Source organism: Phalacrocorax aristotelis, chromosome 7, assembly GCF_949628215.1.
Source record: "Phalacrocorax aristotelis chromosome 7, bGulAri2.1, whole genome shotgun sequence".
NCBI lineage: Eukaryota > Metazoa > Chordata > Aves > Suliformes > Phalacrocoracidae > Phalacrocorax > Phalacrocorax aristotelis.
In genome coordinates, this window is record NC_134282.1 from 3,996,755 (window position 1) to 4,021,273 (window position 24,519).

At 45.1% G+C, this 24,519-nt stretch overlaps 1 protein-coding gene and 1 long non-coding RNA gene across 8 annotated transcripts; one reads left to right on the forward strand and one right to left on the reverse strand.

Moving 5' to 3' along the window:
• Positions 1-2,809: 2,809 nt before the first annotated feature.
• Positions 2,810-22,592, forward strand: NCEH1 (neutral cholesterol ester hydrolase 1). The gene is made up of 5 exons (XM_075098467.1): positions 2,810-3,144; positions 12,540-12,771; positions 14,643-14,712; positions 17,128-17,299; positions 19,918-22,592. Exons 1-5 carry the CDS (start codon positions 3,007-3,009, stop codon positions 20,533-20,535), a joined length of 1,230 nt encoding a protein of 409 aa, XP_074954568.1. The 5' UTR covers positions 2,810-3,006; the 3' UTR covers positions 20,536-22,592.
• On the reverse strand, positions 3,692-14,646 carry LOC142059626 (uncharacterized). 7 transcript variants are annotated; one of them, XR_012661460.1, is made up of 4 exons: positions 12,879-14,646; positions 12,605-12,779; positions 10,219-11,331; positions 3,692-8,443 (listed from the first exon to the last, which is right to left on the reverse strand). It is a non-coding gene; the product is annotated as an uncharacterized LOC142059626 (long non-coding RNA). The 7 variants fall into 7 exon arrangements; XR_012661455.1 differs by having other exon boundaries at positions 3,695-8,443; positions 8,711-11,331; XR_012661454.1 differs by lacking the exon at positions 3,692-8,443 and having other exon boundaries at positions 9,283-11,331; positions 12,879-12,919; positions 13,476-14,646.
• Positions 22,593-24,519: the final 1,927 nt, after the last annotated feature.

Sequence of the window (24,519 nt, forward strand, 5' to 3'; positions counted from 1 at the left end):
AAAGCAACTAAGATGTTCTGATGAAACATCTTAAGCTATCCTTCCTGGGGTTGACAGGACCTAGCCAAATTTTAGGTGGCAATCACTTAAGTGACTAAGATGGTTTTTTAATCAAGTGCATTTATTCTCTAGATCAGGACTGACAACAAAAATAATTGCTGTTCTTTTTATGTCTGACATGTATAAAACTAAGTGCTTTTGTTATAGAAAGCCCTGACATAGCAACACCTGTTATTTTTTGTTGTTATTTTTTTGTTGTGTAAAATGTGTAAAATGTAACACACAATTGAAACTTCCTGTTCCTTCCAGTTATCCAGACATCAGTAATCCAGGAGAATAACATTTATTTAATAGTTAAATAGTTTCCTCTCGTGATAACACCCACAGGGAGAAAGTTCCAGGGGATTAAACCATGAAACGAGTCCTGGCATGTCAGCTCCTTGGGAGCAGGGATCTCCTACAGCGTGGAAAAAGCCAACGAAGCCACACCCGAAGACCTGAGGGAACCCCGAGGGGCTTGGAGGAGACCTCGGTGCCCTGCATTGTCTCTGGAATTTGGCTGGCCAGCAACCGTTCCTTGGCTTCAGGGTGCGCGTTTCCGTAGGTAGCCTGCTTGTCCCCTAGATGTCTTGCAAGCGTTTTGGGGTTTATCTTTTTTTTTTTTTTTTGTAAGGAAAGAATTTTTCTCAGACCACCGTGTTTTATTTTTTCAACCAACCGACTTCTTTATAAGCACCCAGAAAAAAACCCACGTTCCTCAAAGAGCTGTGGATTCAGTTTAGCCAGAGCAATAGCTTTCAAAATGTAGCAAAGGGGGGAGATCAAGCAGACGATGTATGTTGGGGGTCATTGGGAGCATGAGAAACCTGAGAAAAATTCCATCCAGACTTTTTATCTCTTTTTCGAAGAGGTGAGTAGATGAGAGAGGAGCGGGACGAGACCCACTTTTGCCAGAGGTTTGGGAACAATGGTTTTTGTTGAAAGAGACAGGTACAAATTATTACACTCAAGGATCCTGGACTTCAGGGCCTTGGGAAAGCAAGGGAATGACGGTGCGCAAAGCAAAGGAGGCAGGGGAGCAGGGCACAAGGTAAAAGAGGCGGCGTGAGCACAAAATAATACAGAAAGGGACGATGGACTTGGTATAAAAAGCTTAAGACCTCATGAACCTCGCTTTGTGCAGCTTTCTTGACAAAGCTTGTTTCCTCACAGCCCTTTCACATCCCTAGTCTGCCCAAAACTGACTGAAAACTACAGAAACTCCATCTGCTGTTATGAGAAAAGATGCTCGAGAGCCTTATTTCTTCAGAAATTCCAGAAACTTTCTTCTGCAACCTTTAAAATCAGTGAGGTTTTACTTCAGTTCCAGTAAAGCTGGCTTAAAAGCTGACCTTTTACTTCTTAGGAACATATTTTTCTTTTATTACCCCTTTACATCAGTTTTTAAAGGAAACTTCTGCTTTCCAGGACTCCATTTATATAATTTCTATGTGACTTTTTAGTGTTATGAATTCATTCTTAAAAGCAATTGCCGATGTTAAAATTAGTGCTTATTCTTTTTTCTGTGTTAGATTCATAACACACATAAATCTCACTATTTAAATAAATATTTTAATTTGCTGAAGACAGCTCTGTGACTAAGGATTAAGTAGTAATTTGTGCCAAGGTTGAACTCTATAGTATTTATATTTCCTGAGTGTTGCAAAGAGAGGGGTTTTACCCGACAAGAAAGCACTTATGGGGATGAAAAAGACGTATTTAGAAAATTTAGTTGCCTTGGGTACAAGAAATGTTCCTGCATTAAACCAAAATTCGAGGTTAATAAAAAAAATTCACATTCCAAAATAAAATTACAAAATAAGCACACTTAAAAAAAGAAATATCCATTCTGGAATTGGTTTGGGATGTGTTAAACGGGAAACAGTACAGTTTCTTCAGCTGAAGTAGGGGTGTCCCCAGGTGTAAGAGAACATCCCCCCTTGGATACAAGGAGTGTTGTATATGATTAGTTAGCGTGGGTCTAACGAGTATTGTATATGATTAGTTAGCGTGGGTCTAGACTCTTTGATTAAGCATCGTTATTAGTTAATCTAAGGCTAGGGATGGGGTGTCTCGGCCATCAGCTCACTCATTTCATTAATGACAAGTGTTCCTTTTTAGAAGAAAAGTGGGAGCTGCTAAGAGAAAATAGCTTTAACTTGTTTTCATGTAACAAGGGTTAGGATCCCTCAAGATCACTGAAGACCCCTGAAGAGAGGAAAGCAAGCCTGGAAACAGCCGAAGCGGAGCCAAGAAGGATGACTTGCTGCCATTATACGTAGACGAGCATTAATATCTATTAGATAGGCAGGATATGTGCGGCCTCAGAGTACAAGTACGATAAAGTAGCCGGCTTCGGTGTGCTCGATTCGTGGGAAACCACCGAGCGCCCAGGCTTGCGCAACCCTGCGATAGATCCGCGATGTCTCTCCCCAGCGTGAGGTCAGGCGCTCGTCGCACACCTGCGAGGGACCCGCTCTTCGGACCACCCGGCTCCCTCCCGGGACACGCCGGAGCTGGGCTCGTCCCGGGCCGCCTCTGGAGCCGGCGGAGGAGGGCGAGCTCCGCCCGGACACCGGCGCTCCCGCTCCCCCGGGAGGCGGGCCCGGGGAGGCACCACACCGCTCTGCGGCCTCCGGGGCTCCCTCAGCCCCCGGCCGCGGGCTGGGCGCGGCTCCTCCCCCTGAGGGAGCCGCGGGTGCCCCCCGGGGCCGGACGGGGAGGGTTGGCCTGCCCCGGCGGGAGGCGCGGCGAGCTCGGCCGCGGTGCCCGCCCGCCTCCCTGCCTGGCCGCCGGGCGGGACGGCGCTGCGCAGGCGCCGAGGCGAAGCGCAGATAAAGCGGCGGCCGGGCGGGCCTGGCACACGGCCGGCGGGCCGGGGGGCAGCGCCGCGCTTCCTCCGGGAGAGGCCGGCCGTGGGGCGGCGCGTTGCGTTCCCCGCGGGCGAGCCGGGGGGCGGCGGGGGCGATGCGGGCCGCTTGGGTGCTGCTGACGGCGCTGGCCGCCCTGGCTGCATACTACGTGTACCTGCCGCTGCCCGGCGCCGTGTCGGACCCCTGGAAGCTGATGCTGATGGATGCCGCTTTCCGGGCGGTGCAGCAGACGGTAAGGCGGTGAGCCGGGGTCCCGGCTCTGGAGGAGCGGACAGACCTTCCCCTTCCCTCCCCCGGCGGGCTCGGTTCGCGCCCCGGTGCCGGCTGGAAGCGGTGGCCGCACCCGCGGGTTGCGGTGTCCGCCCCGGGATCGGGCCCGCCCGGCCATCCTGGCCCGGGGGCGGGGGTCCCTGAGGGCCGTTCCCCACCGGCAGTCCCGGGGCATCCGGAGAGCCTCGCCGCAAGCAGCGTGTGGTAGTTGGAGCCGCGGGGGGGGGGATCGCCGGCATCGTTGACACCGGCTCCTTGCCCCATCCAGGAGGAGACAATGGAACTGGGTTGGGATGCAGTGCGAGGCTCTGCCCGCCGAGGTGGAAGCGGCAGGCAGCTCCGGGCAGGGTCGCCCCGGGCTGCCGTGGTTTCATCCTGATTAGTAAATCAGGTGTGAACATCTCGGTAAAGCTGGCGTCCAGCCTTGTGGGTTTTGTGGTGCGGAGCTTATTAGACGTGGTTTAGTCCGGCTGCCAATTTGCAGGCTTTGGGTCAAAATAACCAGAATTAACGGGTTTTTATTCTGATACATTAACTATGCCTTAGGGGAAGGGGAAGGTAAGCTTTTCCAGACATTAAACCGCCTTGATTGGGAATCATATTCCTAAAGAGAACTGAATGCTTGATTCTGTCACAAGGCACACATGGCAGTTACATCACTTCATGATGGCTCCCTCGTCTTCTGCCAGTTTATGCTGACATGAGGCGGATCAGAGATCGCAAACTTCCTGATAATGGCTTTAGCTGCCAACTTTTATTTTCTTCTAGGAGGGTCTGATCTTTCACAAGGACGGATCGGTCATGGGCAGGCCTGTGTAAGGTACTAGCTATACAAAAGTACTTTTTTCCCCAAATTACCTAGCAGGGTTTCAGTTTACTAAGTTGGTTCTGAAATGTACAAAAATCTGTACTTTGAGTGGATGAGAGCATCAGCATATTAAAAAAGGGATTAAATTAATTAAGGGACAGAGGTCCCATAAATGGATGCCACAAGGACTAGTTGGGAATGTACCTTCTATGTACCTCATACGATAATTGCAGCTGCTGGGAAGCATGAGGAGAGTGGACCATGCAGACTTGTATATTCTGCCTGACCAGGTTCTCTGGTTGCCACTGTTGGAGATGGAGCCTGGGAGTAGAGAGTCAGCTCATCTGAGCCACTGGGGCATCTTCTCATGGTCCAAATATATAGTTGAATCAAAGCATATCTAGAGTGAAAGGCTAAAACCTGGTTGCTTGCATACCCTCCCATATACCTGCTATAGAGTTATGCAGACATGGCCTACGATAGCTTCCTTCTTCACTAAAATCTACAGCTTGACTTTTACTTGCTCCGTGTTAACTCAAGTAACTGAGCAGCAAGCGCCCAGCTTGACCAAATCTATGGATGGGAGGCACGGAAGGGCCATGATGCCCTCCCAGCATGCTGCCTGCTAAACTCATCCTGACGCTTCAGCCAGGAACACCTGAATCAAATCCATAACCTCCAGCTGAAGGAGACCTATCTTTAGAAAATCATATGACCGTGACTATATATAATGTACGTTGCTATTGGCTTCTGTACCCATTCAGTTTGTTTATGTGGTATGTTGGGCATAGTCAGATGCGTTCTGGTGCCCCTAGCTCAGAGGCTGAAGGGTATCTCTTTTGGGATATCCTAGAGGTCATAATCCCCAGAGGAGCTGGTGGAACAAAGCCTGACAGGTGGCAACTGGAGCAAACTGGCAGGCAGGGCTGAGGTGCCCACATCTGTCCCTGCTCTTCTGGGGTGGGGAAGTCCCTGTTAGGGGGAAGTGGTAATTTCTGAGTTGTTTACGTCTCTGGCCTTAGGTATATGAATTTCTATAGAGAGAAAAATTCCTAAACAAGTTCCATTTCCTGTAAGGTAGCTTACAAACCAAAGGAAGGAACAAGTGAGTTTTACCCAGAAGAACACACGAACTGAGGCATTAGAGGTACCCTGAGCCACACAACAGGTGAACCTTGGGGCATTCTTCCCCGGAGGGAAAGGGGAGGTGTGTTCAAGTGTTCACAAGTCTTTCCAACATTGAGAGACAACGCAAAGTCAGCAATAAATGACTGCCATTAAGAAGGAATAGTGGGAACTGAAGCTAGGATTGTAGAAGTTAAGCTCGAGTATTTACTTTGTTAGACAGCTTTTTCTGTGTGTGTATGAAATAAAGCGTATGCCCTTTCAGAAAGCTCAGCTTCTCCTTTCTTCCTCTACTGGCTATTGCAAGACCAAATGGTTTAACATTTCTCTAAATGTGACCACTGAACTTTCACCCACTTCTGAATGTATTTTCAGCTTGCTATTTATTACTCTCCATTGTAGGTTTGATAGCAGACAGAAGTGCTCTTCTGACTTTAAAATCTCCAAAACATCCTGTAATCCTTTTTTGCAAGAGCATGAAACAAACTTCACATGCTTCAGATAGAATGGGCTGTCTCTTGCTTATTTTGAAATCGATTTGTGCAGACTCTGATGATGAAGCATGTCTATTTCTTGTTAGGGATAATGTGTTTGTTTTCTCAGTGCATTAATAATCGCTACCAATAAAACGTACTAAGGCTGTCACTGGCTTTCGGTGTAGTAATGATTAAGGTTTTGCACTTTCCCTGTACAGTTTTGTTTCAGTTGGCTACAATTTTTTTTTACAAGCTTGGGACTGACTCAGTGCCCTGGCTCAACATGAAACAAACAAGTTATAATCGCATGGTTAAAAAAAAGGCATAATGCTTATAGGACAGTTTCTGTAAGTAGATTTCAAAACATTCTACAGAAGGGGACGGGTACTGTTACCCTAAACTTCAGTTGTTGGGGAACAGAGATGGGAAGAGATGGAGTGCTTTATCTGAAGTCACAAAACTTCTGGTGGCAGAGCTGGAAACTGAGCTGGGTTTTCAGAGCCTTGTTCCTGCGCCGCCTTTAATGTCCTACGCTGCCCCAGAGTGGGATCAGAGAAACTTAGACTTCAATGATATTATTTGAAAGTGCTTAACTGAGAGTGATCTGCCCCACTCAATGTGTCCCAAAATGGGGCATGGTAATATTTAGAGAAAACTGTGATACAACACAATTTTAAATCAGAAATTAAAAACTATGTGCTAACCTATGGATACAGGTATGTCAGAACTCAGCTGGTTGGACAACCACATAAAATAAATTATGGGATTGAGCCATAGATTAAGCCATAGTTACTGTGATTTGGTGTCTCTCAAGAAGTGTTTAAAGCAACATTTCATAATCCCAGACTCCCAGACTGGTGGAGGTTGGAAGGGACCTCTGGAGATCACCTTGTCCAACCCCCTGCTTGAGCAGGCACACCTAGAGCAGGGTGTTAACAGCAGGATTGATACAGGTGTTTGTCACCTCTTCCCCTAACCACTCTCCCTTATTGGAGTAAAGAGAGCAGCATATGTTTATTTAATAAGCCCTTTGAAATAAGTTATTTCTGAACACCACTGTCAAGATACTTGCTATTCTGGTGCATGGCAAGGAAGAAGGGATTTTTTTGAACTGGGACAGCTGTTAGCAGGGGTTTGGAAGGACAAATGGGTTGGTGCAGAGGCCATCGGATAGACTCATATGGAAGAAGGTAGGCAGCTGTACAGGGGAGAAAACTATCCTCATATTTGTCCTCCTCAGCCAAGTGATTCCTTCACGTGCCTCTGCCGCTCATTTGCTTTTGGGATAACATCTAGGGCACGGGATATCAACGTTCAGGATTAGGGAAAACAGTAATTAGTTCTTTCTAACATTTTAATATCTATCTGCCCAGCTGTTTCAGAGTATGTGACTTCTGGACAGATGTAAATCATAGCTGTAGCCATCCAAGTAAGTTGTTGATGTTTTTGCATGCAAGAATGCGTTCTTGGAATGGGTTTACAGTAAACCGGGTTAGCTGTGGTGGGTGGGTCCCACAGCAGTGGCACCTGAGCAGAAAGTGAACCACACTGGAAGTCCTCTTTGCAGGAACAGATAACTCTCATCTCTTCTCTAGCGTAAAAGCAGATCATCATGGATGAATGGGTATATGCACAAAACCTGACATTAAAATGTAATCTAGTTTCTACTTCTAATTAATAAACTGTAAAACAGTCTTCTTGGCGGCTTCTCCGTTCTAAAGCAAATTCATAAAACTAAGAGCACTTGTCTTTGACGACTATATTTATATAACAGCGTTAAAAATACATACTTTTTACTGGGCAATAATGCCCCTGCATTAAGAAATGGTTCTGTAAAATGAAAGAAAATAGGCAGTCACCTTTAAACCAGATGAACTGCTCGAAATGCACACAAAACGACGTGGGCTGCGCACAGCGAAATGGGGAGATGATTCTGTTTGTTTCACTAATCTCTGTTATTGACTACAGCTATTGTAGTTGGCATTGTGGGCTCTCATGTTATAGAAGTACCAGAATTGAGGATCGTATCTGCATCTTTTAAGGTAGGAAGTTTTGTCTTAGACAGCCGAGTCGCCCAGTTCCAGCATCATTACTCATTTGAGTCATGAGTGAGATTTGGCTCAGTCCTGAGTCGCGTTGTATGAAAAAAGAGCCTTAGCTGTTTGCTTAATTCCTGATCCCACCAAGGCCTGAAAGGTCAGTGCAGGACCTTGGGTCTGACCAGCTGCGGAGGCAGTAGAGGAAGCAGCTGATGCATTCAGCTTGGCTTTAGAGGCGCGCTGCCTTTGTGCGCTCTCTGAATGCGACCTGTTGCGATAAGTTCATGGCTAAAGGTCAGAGGTGTGAAGACGACGGTGCCAGCTATGCAAGTCGTACAAGGACAGAGAACCCCAACGTGCTGAGTACTGTTAGAGGTTAATAGACATTAGCAACAGAAAACCTTTTTGGGATTTTTTGGGTTTTTTTTTGTAATACAGAACGCATGACTAACACAGAATACAGGTCCATGAGGGAGGTAAGCACAGGTAGCAGTAAGCATTTGAGATTCTTCATGAAATTACCAGCTGAGGAGCCGCAAGAAGAATCCCGATCATTTAGGGGCAGATATAGGTGATTACAGGTGAAGTAATGGTGCCTCACCAGAGCTGTTTTGTTCATTCTGTCTGGTTTTTATCACAACCCTGACTCCTTTCTTCACTTGTTGAAAATCTTCTCTCACGTCAACTAATCTTTCAATATCTGGTACCCCTCACCAAAGAATTTACCAGGAGGAAGGTGGCAGTCTTGAACAGTTTAGTCTCGAGGGGGTCCCTGGGATGTCTCTGCCTGAAAACCCCTGGTATAGGGATGTCCTGGTAAAAGAGGAGGAGGTTGTGGCTCTAGTGGTTGCTTTGCCTTGTTGGAGAGCTGGGGAGCATTACAGTGTGAGCATAAATCACGCTGCTGCCGAGGCAGCAATGGGTCACGGGGAGCCAATGGCCCCAAAATGAAAAGCTGCAATCAGAAATGAGCACTAGATTGTCAGTAGAGCTACTGTTAACATGTCCACAGGGGTTATTTGCTGAATTGGCTCAAACAGCAAAATCCTTGCATTCGCCTCGCTAGCCAGCCTAGCCCACCTCTCCTGGGGTCCTCCTGCTCATCCAGCTCTGCCTCGCCGCCCAGCAGCTGAGCGCCCTTGGTGCACATCAGCCCATTACTCAGCCCAGCCCGTAACGCCGTGAAGTTCACGTTTCCCCAGAGTTATCTGTGCAGAAGACAAAAGTGTGTAGCCGCACAGATGCATAAAAGCAGTCATTACACGGGAAGACTTGCGGCTGTGACCCAGTGGCCGGCACAGCAGTCCTGGGCTAATTGCCCACAGGGCTGTCATCTTTATACTATCTCCTCTTTTCTGTGAGGTTGGGTTTACCTTCTTCTGTAGTCTCTTAGTTCCCCCTTTATCCTTTTGCTTTCTCTTCCTTTTCACTAGCTTTTATTATTACAGCACTGTCTTCTCTCCCTTTCCACCAGAGAACATCACTGTTGCTCTCTTTGCTTCCACATGCATATACACACACACACACACAATCCCCAAATATATTTAAGTGCTATATTGGATAGCTTGCAACAGTCCTGCATGTTGGCACAGGAAGAGTGGTCAAAATCATGAATACCGGCAAAGATCAGACCAATGACCGCTCACACTAGATGACTGGATACGGTTTTTTAATGGATTTAAGGCAATCCAACTGTAGGCTGCTGCCAGAAAGGCTGGTCCCCTCCTTTCCCCCCACTCCATCTTTCCTGCCTTGGGTTATCAGTAAGATGGTGACCTGGCTGAAGTTTAATGTTGTTTCTCTGTTTTTGCTGGGTTCGCACTGAGCAGCAAGGTCATGCTCATGTTCCTTGGTGCCAAGGCAAGAGAGGTGCCAGGGAAGCAGAGCCAAGGGGATGGGCAGGTCTGCCCCGTGGGTGGCAACAGAGTCCTAGAGAGAGTTAGCCAACCATTAAACACACCCTCTTCTGCCACTAGTTATATTACAGAGTGATATTATGTATCTGATTTAAATACTTATTTATAGAGGAATAAAAAAACATCCAAGATTTTTATTTGTAAGAACTGTGGACAAGATTAGCTCTTTCCCAGCAAAAAGTGTAATCCTGATGCCTTATAAATGACAATTACACAGGCTGATGAGGTCGATATACTTAGAAAGAATCTGTCTGATAAGTGCTTGGCAAAAAAAAATCTGCCTATGCCTAACAAAACAATTAGGACTGTTGCTTTTGTGCCCTGGTGTACAAACCATCTCTTCCAGGTTTTTGGATTCTTGGAAACAGTGGTCTGTTATGGAGGGGGGGGGGGGAAACCATGAAAGCATGTGATAACCTGCAGATGGCCACGGTGCTCTGTGGTTTAAAGAACAGAGCAAAACACTTCTCAGTAAACAACGCCAACTAGCCTTGAAAAGAAAACATTTCTCATTCCAGGGAACATGTGGTAATCTTGTCTACAAGGAATGTGAACTAAAGTGGGAGAAAACTGAAATGGGATGTCTACTGCAGCACAGTTAGGGTTTTTTTTTAGCCTACAAAACCATTGTTTTCCGCGGGAGTATTTCTAAAATTCATTCCCAGTGGTTACCTTCCCCGGGAACCTCCGTGGGGCACAGAGAGTATCAGATCTTTAGCTGGTTACATCAGTGGCAGCCCAACAAATTCTCTGCCAAGTTATTAATAGATGTATTGCTCTTCAGATTTCAAATTCGAACTGGGTTTTCCTGGGGGAATTTTTCTGTAACAGTGGGAGAAAAGCGTGGTCTGAAATTCAGAGATACAAACAGCCTTGTGACTTCAGCATTTCCTCCTGCCGATGCTTTGTGTTTCTTCTCCCAGAGAAAAGCCTTACAGTATAAAGAAATGATATTCCATCCAAAAAGCAGCAAACATTTTAAAATTTGGATTCCCACCAAACTATCTCAGCAGGGTAACGTTACCACAAGCTAAAACAAGAAAAGAAAGTCGTTTTTGTCAATACTTGTTTTGGAACAAGTCTCCCCACTTGCAGAGCAGCCCATTGGCACCGACATTTTTTTGGAAAAATGTCAAAAATTGTCTTTTTCTACAGCAACCTGCAGCGGAAGTGGGGCTGTGCAGCACCTCTTCTGTACAGCACCTGACTGAAAGCCAGAATTTAGGTTTTTTTACATTCAAACTAACGATGACAGATGAATAAGTTACGTGTAAGGAGCTGGGGCTATAGACCTAGGGAGACAGGTCATCTTTGGCATGGGTGCTGCTGAATGCTTCAAAATTTGCTTTTCCTCCAGAGGTGCGTGTTTGCCTCCATTAGCCCTTCCTTCCCCGTGAGCAGGCGCTTCTGGCAGAGAAGCCGAAACTTGGCACTGAAAGTGGCTGCGGGAACGGTACCGCAGAAGTACGGCAAAGAAACCCAAGTCAAGAAAACTAAATAGCCCTCCTTGTGAACAGATAAGAGCAACCAGAAAGAGATTGTGAAACTCTTATTTGCAAAATCACGTCTGTCACGAGGAACCAGACTTAACTTCCACTTAGCTTTTGTACAGGTTAAATGTGAAGGTGGTTGGACTGGTACCTGGGTGACGCCGCTCTTTCAGGTCTTGAGTTCACGCTAGCAGAGTTGTGCTGCGCTGGTGGTACTAGCAGAATTAAAACAGCTGTGTGTAGACAAGCTGCATGGCTCCGAACAGTATACTTTTTTCTTCCAAGTATCCATTACCTGTATGTAAAATAAAAGGTCACAGCTGACAGTTTTCTTTGTGGTAGTGGTCCTAAAGATGTGCGTTAGGCACATGTGTTAATTTTACCTCCCAACTTCATTGCCTTGACTGAGAAAGTTTTACAAAACTTGTACAACTTAGCTGATTATCCAATTTCTAGCCTTCATCGCTAGGACAGAGATTAACTTTGCAAATGGGGAAAGACCCCACCACCACTTTTTAATGGCCAGTCTCAACCTCGTGAGCCGGTCCTTTGGCTCACCCCTTGCCACCCCTTTTGCACCACCTAGGGAACAGGAACAAGTGTGCACTACAAATAGTGGGCAGGTCATACATGGGGAGCAGGTCGTGACCACTTAGGTTGGAGGAGTACCTTGGATCCCAGTACTGCTTGCTGGGGGGAATAGGTTTTTAATCTATTCAGGGCATAATTTGAAAAATATACATGGAGATAAAAATCCTGGATAGCCAAAGGGGATAAAATCTCCTTCTACCATAAGGGGTCGGAAAAGTCAGATCTATCTTCATTTTTGTAGTGTTTTAAACACCCCCACAAAAAAAGTAATGCACTTTAGCCTCTGGGGTTGGGGGCGGGGGGTGGGGGAGGGAATCACTAACCTGCCATGGTTCTTAGATAGCGTTTCAGATCCTTCCCGGTCCAGCAGGTAAATACAGGGCAAGCCAATAAACAACCATTAAGTTCCTTTAAAGTCATTCCTGTTTTTAAATTTCTTTGCAATCCTTGAGAAGTGGGGTGGAACAAGAGAAAAACTTTGCGTTTTTTGATACCATACCACCACGAAGACTTTGCCTGTGCGGTATTGCCCTCTGCTGGCACCAGTCTGAGGAGCTTCCCAAGTCCCATCGTGGCACAGCACGTTGGTGAGGTTCATCCCCTTTTGGAGGTGCCTTTCAGAGGCAAGGACCCGAGTGCTCGTTCACGGTTGTCTTGATCCACATAGTGCTCGGGGTTTGGTTTATTTTGACAACAGAGGATCTTTTATGGGCAGAGTTTTGTTTTAATACAGCTTTAAAAGCATTAGAGGTCTTTGATAATCATCTGTTTTCCCATGAATATTCTAAGAATCCATATTCATTTTTTTTATAGGACTTGCCCTTTGAAGACGGTTACATTACACATCAATGCAGTATCCTATGGTACGCCCTGAAGTAACAGAGATCTCTCTTCTTTTTTTTTTTCCCCTAGTGTCACCTGATTCACTATCTGAGACTCAGCCATCACTTGATAGTTCTGAATTATTTGATTTATACCTTTGACATGCTGAAGTCAGCCTCCTCTGAAGACATTAACATCACGGATGCTATTTTTGACGGTGTGAAAGTCAGAGTGTTTGAACCTCCTGCGAAGCGAGATGATGAAAGGCTCAAGCGCAGCGTTGTTTACATCCACGGAGGGGGCTGGGCCTTGGCAAGTGCAAGTATGTGTCTGCCAATAATTAAACAGGATTTTGGTCTGGTTTTCTCCTAGCAGGAGAAGCCAAAAGCTATTCTTCCTGCCAGGGGTGACAATTTTGCTAACACATACCTGAATTCAGTAGTAACTGCTTCCTCTCTGGTAGATTGGCTCTAAGGAGGGAGGGGGAAAAATATCGTGATCACAGCAAAAATGATTATCTTATCTGCACGTGAGCTGCAAAAGGACCAAAAGGTTAATTTTGTTACATTCTGAGAGGATCAAATAGCTTATTGTTTAAATTCCTGGGATGCTGGGATGGGCTGTTTGGGCCAGTCCCCCAGTTTCTTTGGTCACGTGCAAACGTCACTCTTTGGTGATCAGGATCCAATATAAGGGTTTTGCCCAATTTTCACACAATATTAATAGAAGAGTGGGCTGAACAACACTGAATGTAACAGCATTGCTAATGTTTGGCTCTTAAGTAACCCGTAGATGGGAATACGTGATGGAACAACAGACAGCGAGATGAAGGAAATGGGTAGAGGTCGGTTCCCGTCCCATGGTTTGGCCCCTTCCCCTAGGGAACCACTGCCACCACTAGTAGAAATTACCTTGAAAGTTAATGCTATTTACTCCAATTAACTTGGAAGCCACAAACATGATCAGAGTAGGTAGGGTATAGCTATAGACAGCGATAAGTTAACCATTGATCCTTCCACGTCGTACAGGAGGAGAAAAGCCTTGGGAGGAGAAAGGGTGGTTGGTTCTCACGGCTGCCCCGAGATCCAGATCTGATAGGAGTCTTCCCCCATTTCCTTCCCCATTGCTCCTGAGAAGGCCCGAAGTCCATACAGCCCTGATGCATTCTGTGGCCTCATCTATAGAAAAAGAACATTGACGGGTGTTCTGAAATGTTCCAAAACAAAGACTGTATTGGTTGCATTTGGACTATGCATGTATAAGTCACTTAGACCATGATTTCAGGGGGATTTAGGTTCCTAAGTAACTTTAAAGTCTGTCTTTCACATGCCTTTGGAAATCCCAGTCTCTCTGTCCGATAGCAGTTAAAACTTTTGCTCCTCTTCCTACAGAGGAATTGTGCTTTGATGTGGGTTTTCTTAGGCCTGCCTAAGGGGTGTGTGTTAGCGTCCTGCCTGCCTCGTTTGTTCTGTAACAGTTTGCATATGGCTCTCGTTGTGCAAAAGTTCGTATTAAATTACCGCGCTTTGTTTGGATGACAGTAACTCAGCTATGTCAGATCCTATCCTCGAGTCCAAGATGCAGAAGTTAACGGCACAAATGTTACAGCTAAATATTAAATTCTGAGATTAGATGCTTTAGAAAATGCTTAGTGTCTTAGTATATATTACAGTACCAGGAACCAACAATTAAGTAACTGGAAAGGAATAAAATTAAAGAAAATCAGTCCACTGATAAATAGGATAGCTGGGATTAATCCTCCCTTAAATGAGTAGTTCAGCTGACATTAATAGGGCAACTCATTTGAATCAAAGCAATGCGTGCTGTAATAAAATGAACAACAAGCAGTGACTCATACAGCGATAACTGTCTCTGGATGCTAATGCCCCCCAAGCCACCAGGTACCTTAAATTTTGCCCAACTGAGAGAATTGTGATAGGTGGATGAAACGACATGTCACAAGTCACCAAGAAACGGATGAGAAAGAAAGCATTAGGCTGCAGGACTTCTCAAGGCATGAATTATGTTCCTTCTGCTACAATATGTATTTGGCACTTTATTGCAAGCTGATCTCATTTGCTTTGCTTACATTTGTATCGTGTCTTTATATATCCTGAGAAGGCTTGCGTATGGCTTTGCAGCTATTGACATAAATGACTCCTGTGTCCCTAACGCTATGTCCTTTCGTTCCAGGAACAAGCCTTTATAACAATCTCTGCGGAATCATGGCTGAATCTCTCAACGCTGTCATTGTCTCAGTTGAGTGAGTAATCTAAAACTAATCGACTAATTTTAAGGTATTAGAAATATGTAACGTAGTTCTTCCAGCTTTTCCCATGTTACTGGCTTGTGTATAAGGCTTTACCTTGGACAGTAATTCTTTTTCTTGGTCTGGTATTTCTGCCCTTTTAAAATTACAATGAATTGGAACAGTCTCAAAAATCCATTTGGGTTTCTGTTTCAGAGGTCGTGTCTCTAACAGACAGAAATGTCTCTAACAGGCAGAAATGTGGGAAAAGAGAGTAGCACTGAATTCAGTTGAACAAATACTAAAATACAAATTTTAATGCATCTTGCAATTGTATCTGCATGTAAGGAGTGCAGCTAAAACCTGAGATCAGTCAAGTGCTGAGGTATAACTCTGTAAATACTCATGAACTTTAAGAACAAACAAAAAAAAACAAACACATTCGGACATGATACATATCCGAAGGAAGGCCAAACCACATCTCCATACCTCCTCATGTAGCAAGAGGGACCTTTCCCATCCTCAGTGGCCACTCTCACCGCTGCAAGGTATATTTTTATATATAAATATATATATTAAAAAACTAAATTTTCTATATATCTATTATTAAAATATATATGTATCAACCCCCCTGAAGTCTGTCGATAAACCACTGTTTCTAAGCCATATTGACCAAGGCTCTGTAACATAAAAATTACTAAATCATATCACCCCTGCTCATTAACCAGAGTACAGCGTGGAGCCTGGCAGTCCCCTGCTGCTCCCTCAATCTCCCACTGTTCCAGCCATCCCACGTAAGCTTGTACTCCACTCAAGAGCAGGGGACCGCCAGGGTGCCAGGCGACAGAGAAGCAGGGCTGCTTTTTTAACTGGCTGAACAATTCCAAGGCAAACAAACCTCTCAACTAGCTAACTACGTTACCGTTAGCTAGATGACTCCAACTTGATTGGTACTTATCCCCTCCTTATTGTCAACTGCAATATTTTCTTTTGCAAGCCTAATCACTTGATAGAACTTTCCCACCTACAGTTAATTACATACCAAACTCTATGGTCTAATTGCAGCTTAATTATATGGAGTTGATGTTGCTCATACAATACTTAAGATTACTTTAAAGGGTGGCTTATTTTTTTTTTACTCCTTTGCTGTTTATTAGCAGAAACAATAAAAGTAAATGAAAAGTAAAAAAGCAGCTGTTGGTTATTCCAGACAAGCAGCGATCACAGTATTGAAAGGTTCCTTATTATTCCTTTTCTGATTTATGGTGGTATAATTCTGCCTGTTTCTCTGAGTTATTGTTTACCTCTTCTCCTTAGCCATTATATCTTTCAGTCAAGGCATTTGTATGCAATTAGCGAAGACTAATTAGATTTTTCATTGGTTTAATTGCACGTTGTGCTTTCATCATATATGCACAGTCTGTTATTCAGTTTTACAAGGAGTTCCCAAAGGACTCTCGTATTCCTTTGTAGCTGATGCAATATATAAATTGCTTTCTGAAAGCATGTCAGGTTTGGAGTTTGAAACACTTTTTGTGTTACCTACATTTAAAATTTATTCTGCATGTGAAACTTTTTCAACTTAGACGCTGAAGCAAATGTTTTGAATCAGAAAACTGGATTTCATTTTGCTTGTTTTGCTCAACTCTACTGAGAATATGTAAAATCTGTTGATGGAAAAGCTACAAACAGAAGCCATGCTTTGTACCATAAGGCCTGGTAACAACTCTCGGATTACAGATTATTCAGTAAATATGAACAGACTTCTCCTGCTCTGTTATTTAGAAACTGAGAAAATCTCATGAATGGGGCTCAGCTGCTGACTGTTCCTGGGCAGACTGCTTGCTCTCTGTGCCTCATGCTCCCCACCTGCACAATGGGTATATTCCCGCCCCACTCCTCGATAAAGGAGAGGAATTACTGAATCTGTTGCATTGGAGCAAACTGGTATTTGCTTCTTGGCTATTGTTCATGCCATGGCACAGAGGTATAGCATGGGTCATGCTCTCCTGAGAAGAGGTAAAAACTCGGGGAACAGAACTGCTTAGGTGTTTGGCCTAGTGGAATCTGTTGGGCACATGGGACTTACTCTCCCTCGTACTAGTTAAGGTGGGGATTTGGATCAAAACCAGACTGTAATGACTCCCTTGCTACGGGTGTTTTAAATTGGGAAATCCTAGGACAGTGTGGCACAATTTTATACTATCTTGGTATTATTCGTGTCTAGTAGTTTCATATTAATATCTCAGAATTAAAGCGTTAATTATAAGATTAAGTCTTACATAAGTACTACACACCTTATATTTTCCCCATAATATTTATCGTAATGAAATAGTTACTTGCCATTAAGTAATACCTGAGCCCACCTATTAATCCTGAGAGAGAGGTGCATCGACAGTAATAATTGTCTGTCATTTCTTTTCTTTGTAGATACAGGCTGGTACCAGAGGTGTGCTTCCCTGAGCAATTCCATGACGCTCTTCGTGCTACTAAGCATTTTTTGCAGCCTGATGTCTTAGCTGAGTACTCGGTTGACCCAAGTCGAATTGCAATTTCTGGCGATAGCGCAGGAGGAAATTTGGCAGCCGCTGTGTGTCAGCAGGTAACATCCAGTGTCTGTTGCGTATTACACTGGGACAATCCCTAACTCAGTGATGCGCACAGGTTGACAAACCCTTTGTGCTGTGTCATCACAAGATGATGTGCCAACCCTAAAGAGAGAACGGTAGGAAGCCAGCATCTAGTCACTTTACAGAAGAAAAATGAGCCAATTGCAATATGAATCGCATAGCTTGCAACGTCTTACTACAGTTATGGGTTGTTACGGGCCAGATTTTAAGAGCAAGTTCCTAAATTACTTTTTTTACCCCTTCTGCTGGTGAATTCTTTGTTTTTCTAAGTAGGTAACTAGGTACGTGCGTAATTTATCAATTTAGCTTCCTATGTTTAGATGCTTGTCTCTGAAAATACGTTTCTATTTCTTTCAAGTACAAATGAAGGACAAAATATACAATAAATGAAGCTTAATTCCTCTGTTAAACTGTCTTCCTGTAGCATTTTGCAATTTTAAGGAAATTTCTTTTGTTTATCTGCAGTTTAAATGTAATCTAAATTTAATCTAGTAAAGATTTTACAGGCAGCCTGGGGCGAGTAGTTTTTTCATGGTTGAGTGAAATATTATTATTAGCTTTTTTGTATTGCCATAACCATTGGTGATAAGAAAGCGGATACCATGTCCAGGCAACTAATTATCATGACAACCCTGCAATATTGAATTAGGGTGAAAAAATGAATAAAGGAAAATTACACTAAAAGTTTCAATATCAAGCACTGATAAACATGATAGTACCACGTTTTGGAAGCAGCGTTCCTAATTCATTTCCCTGATGCATAATTCTTTTTAAATCATAAACTCATAGAATAGAATCATAGAATCATTAAGGTTGGAAAAGACCTCTAGGATCATCAAGTCCAACCCCCAACCCAACACCCCCAGGCCTCCTAAACCATGTCCTGAAGTGCCACGTCTACACGTCTTTTAAATACCCCCAGGGACGGTGACTCCCCCACCTCTCTGGGCAGCCTGTGCCAGGGCCTGACCACCCTTTCAGTGAAGATATTTTGCCTCGTATCCAACCTAAACCTCCCCTGACGCAGCTTGAGGCCGTTCCCTCTCGTCCTGTCCCTGGTGACTTGGGAGCAGAGACCAGCCCCCCCCTCACTCCAGCTCCTCTCAGGCAGCTGCAGAGAGCGAGAAGGGCTCCCCTCAGCCCCCTCTTCTCCAGGCTAAACCCCCCCAGCCCCCTCAGCCGCCCCCCAGCACACTTGTGCTCCAGACCCTGCCCCAGCCCCGCTGCCCTTCTCTGGACACGCTCCAGCCCCTCCAGGCCCTTCTTGTCCCAAGGGGCCCAAACCTGAGCCCAGCATTCGAGGTGGGGCCTCCCCAGGGCCGAGCACAGGGGCCCCATCCCTGCCCGGCTCCTGCTGGCCACACCAGTGCTGACACAAGCCCGGGGGCTGGTGGCCTCCTTGGCCACCCGGGCACTGCTGGCTCATGTTCAGCCAGCTTCTCTAGGAGGATGCTGTGGGAGACAGTGTCAAAGGCTTTGTTAAAGTCCAGGCAGACACATCCACAGCCTCTCCCTCATCCCCTAGGTGGGTCCCTGGTCGTAGCAGGAGATCAGGTTGGTCAGGCAGGACCTGCTTTTCATGAAGCCATGCTGGCTGGGCCTGATCCCCTGGCTGTCCTGCACGTGCCTGGTGATAAATGGCTCTGTCACCTTCCCCGGTACCGAGGTCAGGCTGACAGGACTGTAGTTCCCCAGTCCCTCCTTCCAGCCCTTCTTGTAGAGGGGTGTCACATCGGCAAGTCTCCAGCCATCTGGGACCTCCCCTGGTGACCAGGACTGCTGGTAAATGATGGAGAACAGCTTGTCCATCTCCTCCGCCAGCTCCTTCAGTACTCTTGGATGGATCCCATCTGGGCCCGTGGACTTGTGAGTGTCCTGGTGGAGATCAGTGATGTAGGATTGTTTCAGGGAAAGGTTAAATACACTAAGATTCTTCAGCCTGAAAAAGAGACAGACAAGATGAGATATGATAGAGAACTGTGTATCTTGTGTAGAAGGTGAATCAAAACAAGTGTTTACTGATTCTTCCAGAAAAAGATTAGGGGGCACCAAATATATAATTGGAGGGCTCAAATAAAATGCAGTTGGCAGGTTCAAGTCAAACACAAGAGAGCTGCTTCTGTACATGGTGAGCCTTTGCTAGAGAAAACTGTGGATGCCAACAGTTTGCATATGCTCAAAAAACCAATTAGATAAATTCACGGAAGAGAAATCCATGAAAAACTGTTAAAAGCAAGAACAGCTCCTTTGATTCAGGAGGTCCTTCAGTTGCAAATTGTTAAACTGGAAACTGCGTTAGCTAAATGCCGCTTTACAGGTTTTTTTGTTTTTATTTCTTCTTACACCTTTCAACTTCTGCCAGTGATTTCTGTGGGAGGCAGGATACTGGGTCTGCCTGTATGGCCATCCTTACACGAGAAGAAAAAGATCAGGCTGCTAATATTTCAGACAAAAGAGCAACATTACCTGTATAAGAGTAGAATTTGGCCTAAAAATTGTCAAATGAATGGTGAGTTGTGTGAATTTAAGGTAGATATTGTAATGTTTGTTTTCTTTATAATCTCAATTCTATCCTATATTCTTCCCACAGCTTAGCAAAGAGGAGAATTTGACCGTCAGACCAAAACTGCAGGCTTTAATTTATCCAGCCCTTCAGGCATTTGACTTCAATACACCTTCTTACCAGCAGAACATGAATATGGCCATTCTTCCTCGTTCCATCATGATCAACTATTGGATAGATTATTTCAGTGGTAATTATGACTTGGTTCACTCGCTGCTGATTAACAACCACACTGCTCTTGACGTTGGCCAAGCTCTCTCTTTCAGAAGACATCTGAACTGGACATCTCTACTGCCTTCATCGTTCAAAAAGCACTACAAGCCTGTAATACAAACCACAGGCAAGGCTGAAATCATCCAGGAGATACCAGCGCTGCTTGATGTACGAGCAGTCCCGCTCCTTGCCGAAAACGAAACTCTGCAGCTGCAGCCGAAGACTTACATCCTGACGTGCGAGAATGACGTCCTGCGAGATGACGGGGTGATGTACGCCAAGCGCCTGGAGAACGCCGGCGTGGAAGTCACGCTCGATCACTTTGATGACTGCTTTCATGGCTGTCTGATATTCACCGTTTGGCCTACTGATTTCTCTGCGGGCATTCAGACCAGGAAAAGCTATATAAAATGGCTGGATGAAAACCTCTGAAGAGAGGGTGTCTCTTGAAGACCCAGGGTGTGCAGCTCTGGTGTCCTTGCTAAAGAGCAAGCAACGAAAAAGTGCACTTTTCCAAATTCAGACTTCACCCATTCAGCTGCAGCTGCTGGTGGTTACAGACCACCCACTACAGCCTTCACTCGCTCCGTGGGCCTTGCCCAGCAGAGCATTCTGAGAAATACTTTTTCAAACTTTGATTTCTTTCCCGCCCCCCCATTTTTCCAGATTACGATTGCCAAACATAAACAAATGTTGAGCAAGGAGATCAGCATTCCTGTAACGTTCTTAACTGGCTGCAACTTTCAAACTTTGACTCAATTAGGTGCAAAGGCCACAATTTTCAAATGATGTGAAGTAAAGCCAAACACCTACATCTACGTCTGAATATGCAAAAATGGGAGCTAGTTTTCAGCAGTCCTGAGCACTTGATGTCAAAGAAAATGTGAGCTGCTCTCACCTTTGACAGCACAGCCGTGCATTTGAATGTCAGGCATGGATTTAGGGGCTGGCTTTTACGCACATAGACAAATGGCTTGTTTAAATTAAAAAAAAAAACAAAAAACACCAAAAAAAACCCCAAAACTCTTCTAGGCAGTTAAGATGATGCTAGACAAGTCTCCTAGCCAAACATGTAATTCAGCTTTGGAATTTGGTCTTTATCGCCTTTTATTTATTTATATTTTATAAAAGCACAGGACTAAATATATTTTGAATAAGTATTACAGCATACGTACAAATATATAGGATAAAATACTATGTGTAGTAGCAGAATCCAGGTTGTTTCTGTGAGTGAGCTTCAAAGCTGACTACCTGTTTGGCTAAAGAATGTGACTTCGTCTGTGTTTAAAGCCTCAGCTTCATAACCTCCTTACAGAAAATACTGAGGATACTAAAAAAAAAAAAATCTACTGTGTGGTTTGCACTAATGTTTGTAATAGTAGTTTTTGTTCATTGACTTTTCTTTTGTGCTTGTAGTGTTTATTATATTACGTGCTTCCCGGAAGGAGGGAAGCAAGTAAATAGAAGTGGGCTCTAATCTATACGGAAGATTTAAATCTGAGCTCTGCAGCTAAACTTCGTCTGTCTTGTAGACTGACCCAAACACTAGGTAAGACGATTTCACTGTTGTGCAGCAAACCTCTACGGATTGAGGCAGTCTGTAAAATTCAGACAGGCAGGACAGGGAAGTGAAACCACTTGCGACAGCATATATTGTCCAGGATGCTTACTGTTTGCAGGAATGAAGGTTGTGTCAAAAGCCCAGTGTTTCTAGACAAAGAAGAGAGAATGACTGCCCCGTGACTAAAGTGGTGGATTAAATTCATCCTCAGCTTTACCAGAGACTTCCTGTGGGACCCCAGGAGAAGAACTTAATCTCCTTATGCCTCACTTCTGCAAGAGAGGGAGCAGTAATTTCCTACCTCACAAAGGAGCTGTGAAGCTGAATCCACAGGCGTTGATCCGGTAGCTTTCGACTTTCCATCCTTCTCTAATAGCTGGCTCCGAGGAGGAGCCTGGCCCACGACGGCTGGTGCTGCTAGACTGCAGGTCCTCCTGGGCGGCTCATCTCTGTCCTTGCTCCTGTGAAAGTACCGTGAGATGAGGCTCCTTGGCTCTTGGGACATCATGACAGCGTTTCTTATGGCAGGATTCTGAAAGGTTCTTTAAAAAAGAAAAAAAAAGGCACTGGTGGAACGAACTGCCTTCTGTCATTTAAAATGTATACAGACCAGTCCACTTTCACTGGTATTTAAATTAAATAAGAGAATGGCTTTGCTGAATCCTCGCTTCCTAGAAGCATCAGGTTGTTAATGTGGTTGTATGTATTAAGAAAAGCTGTTATGAGACAAGGCCCCGATGTAGGCTCAGTCATGCAGGCTCAGGTTTGTTTCTGGGCACAGGTTCACGTGAAGGTCACAAGCTGAAGTTTTTTCAACAGTGTCTCAGATTCTTCTTCCATTTAGATCTTGTAAGATCTAAGTAGCAACTGTGATTGAAATGTGCTATCAAAATGAAGAACAAATAAATAAAGTGAAATATAGCTGTGATGGTTTCTTTCCCACCCTTCCCAGGACAACTGATTTTCCTTTTTTTCTGCAGATGTACAACATTCCCAACTTGAGTTTTCACCTTGCAGAGGTCAGGGAAACAGAACAGGAGTTCCTGAAGAAATGCTGGACCAAAGCCAGGGTGGTTGTTTTCGAGGCCGGAAGCTTTGCCTGTGTGTCTGTGAGGGTGACCTGCTCTTACTTCATTGCTGCCAAATGGTGACAGCATTTACTGGTGTGGAATAGTGGGGTGGTACCTGCACTGCTGCTGCTCCTCTCCTTCAGGATAGACAGTGGAGCTCATGTTCTCTGTTCTGATCTATAAACACAATTTGGTAGATTATTTGTATGTTTGAAATCAGTTTTAGCCAAAGTCCTAGTTCTGTTTTCATTCCTATTTGCCTTCCTTTCACATTCTTTCTTCTGATCTGTTACCCATTTTCGTCCCCTGCTCTCAAATTTATTAATGGTCATACCAGCATTACTTTTGAAATACCCTAACGTGGGCATTTGCCATTTTGTCTAGCAGCGTCCTATGACAGTCACACAATATAAAGCTTTCCTGCTGAAAAAGAGCTGGGGAAAAAAGCTTCAAAGTCCTTATAAGCCTGTTTCGAAGTCAGCAGGAGTCATACCCCTGCTTGCCTTAAATTGATGCATTAAAAACAGGCTAGGCCCCATGGAGCATTTTCTTCCAGTCATGTTTTCTTAGATTTAGTAAGAAGTCTGTCTCTGTGGGGCTTGGCAAGGCCAGGGCAGTGCCTCCCACGGCTGGGTGCAGCCAGGCACATCATCCGGCGCCGGGTGCCGCTGCGGGAGGATGCTCAGCGAGGACCCGCTGAAAGGCTTGCTGCCATCTGTGCCGCGCTTCCACAGGCACTGAGCTGCCACCCGAGGGCTGACAAAGCGCCTGGCGCAAAATCCTCCACAGCACCTTCGGATGGCGTTGGGTGGGTATGTGCGGCGCCTTAATCCAAGCGTTAACCTGCGATGGATACGGCACACTTCTTTTGCAGCACTACAGAGCTGTTGGGTATGAGACATCCACGTGGGGCTGGCTGGCAGGTCAAAACTTGTGGGCGAGACAAGCTTGGAGGCTGAGCCCGGTGCCAAGTGCATCGCTGGTTGCACTGCGTGCCTCCACGGTGCTGGAGCTGCAGCCCCCTGTTCCCGTTGCAGTGCCCTGTTCACCTCCTACCCTCAGCTGCGGGACTGGAGCAGCAGCGGGTGCGTGGTGGGGCGGTGACCCAGGTGTCCCTCTGTCCCACAGCCAGGCAGCCCCCACGGCCTCATGCCTCCGCATCCAGAAATCCCACCCTTCCCCTGCAGCCCTCCTGGCTGGGTGCTGCTCCTTGCCTCGCACTTAGAAAACTCTTTGGAGCTGGGCCACGTTTTATTTTGGTCATCCCCAGGGGAGGAACACATTTTCTCCTTGCTCTTAATTCCATTTTTTTCTGGCACTAATCCAATGGGATGTATTCCTTTCATAAATGTTGTTTAAATAGTTGGCAGCACATCATTAATATAACACTAAGCTTTACCGCTAACGTAAATTTAATTGTCACTATTATTTTCTACTGCACTTTAAAGTGTTTAACAACTGTTCAGCAGGAAGACAGGCAAAAGAAAACAAAGAAGAAACCCTGTAATAGCTCCTTTAAAACTTATTTCAACTATAGCTTCTGTAAAAACAACTCTTTCTGGCTTTGTAATAGCAAGGGAACATTAACTGTTTCCATCACAACCACTTGTTCTTTTCTGAAGCAGAATCGCTACAAACCACAGCAGTTCCCATCGTAAGACAGTCTAGGGGTATAGGAGAGGCAGAGTTTGTTAAAGGAGCGAATATATTTTATTTTAAGAGCTGTAAAACAGCAGGAATAACTGGTGTTATCGACAACTACTCCCACAAACCCCGTGCCAGTAT

Coding starts and splice junctions, on each gene's coding strand:
- NCEH1 (XM_075098467.1), top strand. CDS start 3,007: ATGCGGGCCGCTTGGGTGCTGCTGACGGCGCTGGCCGCCCTGGCTGCA. Junction 14,713..17,127: donor GCTGTCATTGTCTCAGTTGA/GTGAGTAATCTA, acceptor TTTTCTTTGTAG/ATACAGGCTGGTACCAGAGG. Junction 17,300..19,917: donor CAGCCGCTGTGTGTCAGCAG/GTAACATCCAGT, acceptor TTCTTCCCACAG/CTTAGCAAAGAGGAGAATTT.